The 9,746-nt window shown below is 37.1% G+C and overlaps 1 protein-coding gene across 2 annotated transcripts in view; it reads left to right on the plus strand.

The window, feature by feature from the left end:
• LOC124556695 (trehalase-like) overlaps positions 1-7,229 on the plus strand; it is a 244,806-nt gene extending 237,577 nt beyond the window's left edge. The window contains exon 7 of one of the 2 annotated variants that reach the window (XR_006968663.1): positions 56-171. Coding sequence is in view for 1 of the 2 variants with exons in the window: in XM_047130670.1 (XP_046986626.1) it covers positions 56-185 (130 nt within the window). In the remaining variant the exon portion in view is untranslated. Of the gene's footprint in view, positions 1-55 lie in introns of both variants that reach the window. The other variant, XM_047130670.1, reaches the window with a different exon arrangement.
• The last annotated feature ends 2,517 nt before the right edge of the window (positions 7,230-9,746 follow it).

The following is a 9,746-nucleotide window of genomic DNA, read 5'->3' on the forward strand; positions in this document are numbered from 1 at the left end:
TATTTTTGTATTCTTTTCCTTGAAACTTATTATACAGCATTATTTTTTCTTATAGGTTGCTGATGTATAAGAGATGGGCTCAAACTACCACATCACCAACTGCAGCCAGAACTCAGAGAAAGCGTGGAATCTTCCCAAAGCTTTGTGGAGGTTATACAGAATTAAAGGATCTCAACTTTGACTAAGTTTTATCATAGTTAGTCAGGTATATGGTTGATTTCCAGAGTTCACTATGGAATCTTGTGAGTGTATTTGAATCAAGGAAGAAAGTTGATAAAATTGTAATAAATCAGTGAGAATGCATTAAGAACAATCAGTATGAAAGCATTTACATTTAAATATGTTTATGCTATGTACAAGAAGAAAAGAAACTAGTTGTGTGATGTTCCTATATGTCTTATCTGAAAACTTGCCACTACAATAAACTGGCTCAGTCATTATTATTTTTACAATGAATCAGTTGCTCAATATTTATGTCAGACTGAATTGCCAGGACTATTTCTTAATGTGAATGTGACATTTTTGAGTTAGATATATTTGTTCATGTTGAACAAAGGAATGATTGTAGTATTCTGGCAAAACTGCCTGAGAAGTGAGTGCCAGGATATGATTACTTAGACTGTACGGTCTATTTGCTAACTTCATGCCATAAAATATGTCTTTGCTAATTCGTGATAAATCAGTGACAATATTTCCATGTACAAGTCAGTAGGATTTTGTACCTCTACATATGGGACAGTTACAATGTAATAAATTTATTGGTGTTTTGTATAAACATTTGTGAAGCAGTACATGTATGATTCAAAATTACTTTAATCACAATATATTAAAGGTGATATAGTGTCTTCTATGTAGAAATCCCACACTATCCATGTTAACACCATATATCTCTGACTTACTCATTTGATGTAAAAATGTTAAATATTGAAACAGAGATGAGCACAACAAAAAAAACTTCACAAACATAACTCATGCTGCCCTGCCAAGACAGATTTGTCAATTAGTCAACTTACTGGCTAGTAACACTTGCCCCAGAGGGATTTGTTATGAAATTTCAAAATTTTTGTCATTCACCAGTAAACTAACATGAGCTACCACATCCCCCAGCCCCCTTCCTCCTCAACCATTACTGTCTCCTGTCCTGGGTACACTCTTGCAAAATTACTGGAAAAATCTTCACAAGCCGAACTGCTACTGCCTTGTCAAGACAGATTCATCAATTTATTGACTAGTAATACTTGTATCCAGAGAAATTTGTTATGAAATCTCAATATTTTGTCAATTAGTCAACTTACTGGCTAGTAACACTTGCCCCAGAGGGATTTGTTATGAAATTTCAAAATTTTTGTCATTCACCAGTAAACTAACATGAGCTACCACATCCCCCAGCCCCCTTCCTCCTCAACCATTACTGTCTCCTGTCCTGGGTACACTCTTGCAATTACTGGAAAAATCTTCACAAGCCGAATCTGCCTTGTCAAGACAGATTCATCAATTTTTGTCATTCACCATCAATTGTGAGATAATATGAGTCCTCCCCCCCCCCCTTCTCCTTCCTCAAACACTACTAACTCAGATGCTGGGTACAGTCTTGCATACTGTGCATATTTATATAGAACAATTATTACTGAAACAAGAAGTTGTGATCTGTATTCTTACCAAAAATCACAAGATAACCAATCTGCAGCAGTTAGTATGGAAATGCTGCAGTTAATTGTTTATATTGGTTATATATTACGTCTACAACCAAAAAAAATGATTCTGAAGGAGGAAGGTAGAATGTCCAATTTATTCATACATTCATTGGATGAAAATTGAGCAGACTTTTCTATTTTTAGTGCACACATTTTTATCTCAGTTTGATTATTTTTTAAACATTAATGTACTAATAACTGCTGTCTGCTCACTGTGATATTTAAGAGAAGTGCACCAAAACTGAAAAGTTTAATCTCATATGATGAGATATTTTAAAGAACATCATACATATAAATAGGAAATTCTGACTCCAATTTCTGTATTTATAAATTTGTATCACTATGTAAGAATATTATCACCTTATTGACAAGCACTGTATTTTGGATGACCTCACTCCCCCCCCCCCCCCCTGCCTCCCCTCTCACCACCACATCTCATGTGTTTTTATGTTAATGGATATACTATATTGTATAAATGTAATGTAACTCTGATGATCATCTGAAAATGGTTATTTTTTGATGTAGCATACATTTGTTGATTTGTATTATTTTATAAGCCACAGGTTACCATTTATGTTATAGTATGACAGTTCTCACATAGTTGTTCCCACTGACTAAAATGAAATAATAAATCACCCCGGTAGCAAAATTAAGGCATTCCTCAAACTGTCATGGTTGTTTGGCAGGTGGTGGTGCCACAGTGCCACAAGAGTGGTGGCAGAGCAGTGTCACCATTTGTGCACATCATAGTGAAAGAGGCAACAATCATATGTTGTCAACAAAGATCAGGCTCTTCTGTTACACTAGTCAACAGCAGTTTTTCCAGAAGGAATATGAATGACTTTTTTTAAAACATTTGTGGGTCTCATATTCGAAAATGAAATCAATTTCTGCTTATCAGGCTCAGTTTTTCATATCTCATAACCCTCTACCTACCAAAATACTCAGAAAAAATCCTTGGTTATTCTGTGGGGCTTACTTTAACTGTTCTTCACAGGTAACTGATGAAAAATAAATATTATGTGCCAGGTATTCTCACACATGACACTTTGTTCAGAAATCCATCTCCAGAAAATATGGAGGTTTAGGAACATTGCTGAGTAGTCATACTCAAATGCCTTGTACCTTTGTATGTAGTACAAATTCTTTTTCTATAAATGTGGAGTGTAGGCTCTTAAATGAAAACTTAAACCTACCTCCACTTATGCTGTTTGACATGCTACGCTATTGATTTAGTAGTTAAAAGAATCACATCACACAGCCTTCACTGTTTCCATGATATGAAGAACCATTGGATCACACAGAAGATTATTATTCTGAACTCACAAAAATAATTACAGTCACCTCAGAAACAAAAACAAAATTGCAATACCCCAGTTTTCTACTCACCTGTCAGTGCCAGTGATCACTGAAAACACGATAGTGAGAGAAGATGAATACAGTGATGAACACACAGAAACTAGAAAAGGATATATGAATCCTGGCCCAGTACTGAAAGACCTTTGTTATCCACAGAGACAGATAAAATGGTGATTGTGATAAAAATGAGAATACTGCTCACACAGAAGAATTAAGATTATGAACTGTAATAAAAGAGAGGTGAATTCATACATATGGAAGATGTTTCGGCCTTAGATCAGAAACAGCAGTGGCAAAATCAAAATGATATCAAATCAATGTAAGCCTGCAGGCTTTTGTGTCATTGACCATAAAATCTTCAGAGTCATTAGGTTGTGCCACACTCCTCTTCAAACTTCTTTACTGCTTGACATTTTAGTTCCTCTGCTGGAATCTTCTTCATGATTCTATTGGTGCCTCTGGGTTGCTGGGCACTGTCAAAAGACAGTATTGTGTTTGCTTTTAAAAGGCTTATTCTGCTGTACTTTTTCAAATATGTGGAGTTACTGGAAAAAAATTTCCAGCTGCAATTGATGGACCATTATAACTGGATAAATACTGGAAGCAGATGCTGACAGAGAGGAAGAAAAATACCATTCTTGACTCAAACTGAGTGGTAATAAACCTCTCATCTGAGGAATTCAGTGAATAAGCTACTGCAATGGTGAGCAAAGGTCTTTATTTCACGACTACACCAAAGAGAAGACCCACAGAAGAAATCATCAGTGCTATTGAAGAATTTTTATTCTCTCACTTGAAGTTTCAGGATGAGGAAATAAGATAGTATGTTTCAATAATTTTAAGTCAAGTGAAACCGTTCTAGAACAACACATTCACATGGAAAAGGAAAGCTCCTAATGAACTAAAGAAACATGAATCCATTGTTGTCACTAGAGCAGATAACGGAAATGTGACTCCTGTTTTGTATACAGCTGAATACCACAAGAAGGTAGAACAACTATTGGTGGAGCAAGTGTGCTGTAACCTCAAATATGATCCAACAAACAAGATTGTTAGGAAACTGAAAAATCTCTTATCAGACTCCATAATGGGCAGCTCTACTAACAACAATCTGATGTGAAATTCACTTGTCTTACCTAGAATATATGGTCTACAGAAGGTTCATAAGAGAAGAAAGGAAGATTATAGTTTAATATCCCATCAACAGCTCAGTCATTACAGATGGAGCTTCACAAAGAATGTTGTCCACTGAGACCAATAGTGAATAGTATTAATTCTACAATTTAATTTTTAGCTACACATTTATCAGGAAAACTAAAGTATCTTGTGAGAAAAATGAATTCTTTTGTGAAGGATTCAACATTTACTCAAAATATTATGCACAGTTGAAGTACTGCTACTGACATACTTGTGAACTTTGATTTCAATTCCTTATTTACAGACATCCCAGTAGCAGGTACTATGGAGATCATTGGGAACAAAATTGCTCTGAATATGTGTGACCAGGTCAAATTATGTTGCAGTTTAGTTATCTTAAATATAAAAAGGAATTTTATGAACAATGTGATGGTGTTGCTGTGGGCTTAACTAGTTACCTGTAGCAGCTGGCATTTTTATGGAGTATTTTGAACAAAAGATATTAATTAAGTAATGGAGAACTAAAACTGTCTTGTTGGCTCTGCTGTGATGAAGCCATGGTTGTATGGCCACACAACAGGAAAGAGCTACATAAATTCCATTATTTTCTGAATAACATCCTTCCAAAAATCAGCTTCACCATAGATATGGAGAGTGAGGTAGTCCTTCCATTTTTAGATGAGTTTATCTACAGAAGACATGATAGATAATACTCTAGGCAATAAGTTTATAGAAAACCTACCAACATAAACAGGAATGTCGATGCTGCTTCACACTACCACCCAACCCAGAAACAAGCTGCTCTGAACGCTCAGCCCTTATGTGTATTCAGAATCAGTGACAGTAAGAGCTTGCAATCAGACCTAAATTCCCTTAGAGGAACATTAATGGCTGATGGTTATGATGACCTTTACATAAATATGGCTTTCAAATGAAGTGATAATAATTCTAACAATAATAATAAGAATATTAACAATGAAAACAAGAAGAATGAGAAACATCGTGAACATTCAAAAGGTTACTGTTCTGCCTAGAGTAACTGACCACAAAGGCAGAATCCTCTGGGACACTGGGTTAAGGACTATGTTTTTCTAGTCAACACAAGGCAAAACACTTCTTCTAATCTATAACACATGTGCCTGGCTGCTTCGACACTGTGGGAGTATACGAAGTGATGTGTGATTGTGGTAAAGTATATATCAAACTAGAAGCATAGTAAAAGATGGAGTTAAAGAGCATAAACCCCACACATGTTTAAGACAAAAGAAAAAATAAGTCATAGTGGCACACCAAAAAGAATGCGACCAGGTTATGGATTTTAAGAACATATGTGTGCTGCCTAGAGAAAGTAATATTTATAGGAGGAATGTCAGTGAAACAGTCAAAATATCTAAGAATTCTTCATGGTTGCTTGCTATAATGGAAGTAAATATCAAGCCACAGTGAGCAATGAACATAAACAGCTACCAGGAAACAACTGAGGTAGCACAAAAACAATAATATTTTGGATTCCCCCACTCTGTCGCCACCTGCTTTCAGTATTTACCCAATGGTGACAGTCCGACAATAGTAGCTGGAAGATTTTTACCCAGTAACTCCACTTCTTCAAATAATGCTTCAAAATAGCCTTTTTATTAGTGAATGTGACATTATCTTTCAATAGTGACTGCCATCCAGGAACACTAGTGTAATCCTGAAGATGAGGGGTAGAAATGGTGAGCAGTGAAGTAGTTTGAAAAATATGACACATTCTAATGATTCGGAAGACTTTATCATAAATTATAGGGAAATTTCAGAAAAAAGAGTTGGTGAGTGCATCACATCAATTTAAAAAGAAACCATACTAAAAATTTATGTTTACACTGCAAGTTTATCTAGATTACAATAGGTTTTATATTGCCTTCAGAATGGCCTGCGGTTATTTTACTTCAATTTTGAATAATATTAATCACATTGAATCACTGTGAATCAACAGCCCTAAAAAAACAGTGATCATTATGTTATGACTCCTTAAATTTAAATGCCATTACTTGACTGCAAGCTGAATTGATCCCACCTAATCAATACCAATAAGAGAAACGAACAGTTCCTATCTATAATCAATGTTACAAAAAGGATAATGTACTTATGCCTTTCACATTAGACAGTGCATGTATTGAACATTATTAAATTCATCTGTGTTTACACTTTCATCAAACTGAAGTTAACATACTACTACCAGTACAAGTTACTAGATGTTGTTACATTGTTACATTAGTTTAGTCTAGACTGAAAATAGATATGACTTTGCTTTCAGTTATAAAAGTAATTTCAGTATGTTAGCCATATTTCTTACACAGCAATGTATCACCTAAAGTGCACCAGACATAAAATACCATAATACCACTTTCAGTGCAAACACTATGAATATGTTACTTAAATTCAAGACACCATAATAACTAAGACTAATTGAGAAGATAACTAGTATATTGTCAAGTAGTGCTGTGAGACTACAAAATATGGAATTATCAACTTTTCTAAGTAAAAAGTTTTCTGAAAATCACTTGAGAAAGAATCAGTTAGGTACTCTGTTATGACCACAGACACTCTTCAGTGTTGTTTGTTGTGCAGTTTCTCCCTTGCCAATGTGGGAATTGCCTTATACAATCAAGGGAACTCTAATTATTGGGCAGTTGTATAGTTCTGCAACAAAAACAGAATAGTTTGATTTTAATTCAAAATAAAAATGTCTAGTTATTTATATTTGATACATCTTTTGGAGAGGGAGAGAGAGTGGAGGAGGAGGAAAATGGAGAGGGGGAGGGAGAGAGAGAGAGAAAGAGAGAGAGAGAGAAGAAAGACAGAGAGACAAGTAATGTGTAGTTCCTGTGTGTTTGTACCTTCATTATTTATATCAAAGTATACTGATATTTTTAAACAGTATTAGAATAAATGTTTTGTTTGGAATTATGGCAATGACTAGTTGTACTGACATATCTAGTGCTATTGCAGAGAAATGTTTCTAGTTTAAGGCCTTTCAATAAAGATATGTTCATTGTAGTTTGTCTATTTTGGTGTTTTTCCTATGCTGTAACAGGAATACCATATTTTCATTATGTTTTTGTACACAAAAGGACAATAGTTAAATCTGAGTAGTCACATTCTATACATTTTAATCTAGAGAGTGTTAAATGATGCAAAATTATGCTGAACACATGAATTTTTTTGTGTTGTGAAATATGAGCCACTATTTCTTTCTTTGACTAAATGTATTTATATGATTGAAAATGCTACAAGAATTTAAACAAAAGACTGAAGCAACTTAAGATTCGAATATGTCGGTTTCACACATAAAATTATATAGTTGATAATAGGAAGAATTTGGAAAACATGGTAAACAGCAAATAATATGCAACTTGAAACATAGCATATATACAGCACAACGTGGACACTAACAACCATCTTTTTGTATGAGATGGTCTGGCAAAGCCAGACAGACTGTGCTCATTGTCCTTTGGTTATTAACTCAACTCATGCATACTCACAGACGTTCAATTATACTGTATTTTTTTCTTTCACATAAAGATCCTGAACTATCCGTATATATATAGAGGGAAACATTCCACATGGGAAAAATATATCTAAAAACAAAGATGATGTGACTTACCAAACGAAAGCACTGGCAGGTCGATAGACACACAAACAAACACAAACATAAACACAAAATTCAAGCTTTCGCAACCCACGGTTGCTTCGTCAGGGAAGAGGGAAGGAGAGGGAAAGATGAAAGGATGTGGGTTTTAAGGGAGAGGGTAAGGAGTCATTCCAATCCCGGGAGTGGAAAGACTTACCTTAGGGGGAAAAAAAGGACAGGTATACACTCGCACACACACCCATATCCAACCACACATACACAGACACAAGCAGACATTTGTAAAGGCAAAGAGTGAAGAAGAACTCCAGAATTTCCTCTCCAACCTCAACTCCTTTGGTTCCATCAGATTCACCTGGTCCTACTACAAATCCCATGCCACTTTCCTTGACATTGACCTCCATCTGTCCTATGGCCAGCTTCACATGTCCGTCCACATCAAACCCACCAACAAGCAACAGTACCTCCATTATGACAGCTGCCACCCATTCCACATCAAACGGTCCCTTCCCTACAGCCTAGGTCTTCGTGGCAAACGAATCTGCTCCAGTCTGGAATCCCTGAACCATTACACCAACAATCTGAAAACAGCTTTCGCATCCTGCAACTACCCTCCCGACCTGGTACAGAAGCAAATAACCAGAGCCACTTCCTCATCCCCTCAATCCCAGAACCTCCCACAGAAGAACCACAAAAGTGCCCCACTTATGACAGGATACTTTCCGGGACTGGATCAGACTCTGAATGTGGCTCTCCAGCAGGGATATGACTTCCTCAAATCCTGCCCTGAAATGAGATCCATCCTTCATGAAATCCTCCCCACTCCACCAAGAGTGTCTTTCCACCGTCCACCTAACCTTCGTAACCTCTTAGTTCATCCCTATGAAATCCCCAAACCACCTTCCCTACCCTCTGGCTCCTACCCTTGTAACCGCCCCTGGTGTAAAACCTGTCCCATGCACCCTCCCACCACCACCTACTCCAATCCTGTAACCCGAAAGGTGTACATGATCAAAGGCAGAGCCACGTGTGAAAGCACCCACATGATTTACCAACTGACCTGCCTACACTGTGAAGCTTTCTATGTGGGAACGACCAGCAACAAACTGTCCATTCGCATGAATGGACACAGGCAGACAGTGTTTGTTGGTAATGAGGATCACCCTGTGGCTAAACATGCCTTGGTGCACGGCCAGCACATCTTGGCACAGTGTTACACCGTCCGGGTTATCTGGATACTTCCCACTAATACCAACCTGTCAGAATTCCGGAGATGGGAACTTGCCCTTCAGTATATCCTCTCTTCTCGTTATCTGCCAGGCCTCAACCTCCGCTAATTTCAAGTTGCCGCCGCTCATACCTCACCTGTCTTTCAACAACATCTTTGCCACTTTACTTCTGCCTCAACTGACATCTCTGCCGAAACTCTTTGCCTTTACAAATGTCTGCTTGTGTCTGTGTACGTGCGGTTGGATATGGGTGTGTGTGCGAGTGTATACCTGTCCTTTTTTCCCCCTAAGGTAAGTCTTTCAGCTCCCACATCCTTTCATCTTTCCCTCTCCTTCCCTCTTTCCTGACGAAGCAACCGTGGGTTGCGAAAGCTTGAATTTTGTGTGTATGTTTGTGTTTGTTTGTGTGTCTATCAACCTGCCAGCACTTTCGTTTGGTAAGTCACATCATCTTGGCTTCCCAAAATATCCTGAATCTGGTAGGTAATTCATCTACATACATCAGGCATGATTGCTGGAGGAACTATTGTGAGATGTTGGAGGAAAGTATCAAAATCTCATTTATTTTCACCAAACCAATCCACACTAGCTTAGTGTGACCATACAGTCAACTGACAATCACTATATAGCTAATCAAACTATTACAACATTTACAAACAATCTGGGCCACATGCTTCACCTAAGGCTCTCTACACA

Source organism: Schistocerca americana, chromosome X (assembly GCF_021461395.2).
Source record: "Schistocerca americana isolate TAMUIC-IGC-003095 chromosome X, iqSchAmer2.1, whole genome shotgun sequence".
NCBI classification, from domain to species: Eukaryota; Metazoa; Arthropoda; class Insecta; order Orthoptera; family Acrididae; genus Schistocerca; species Schistocerca americana.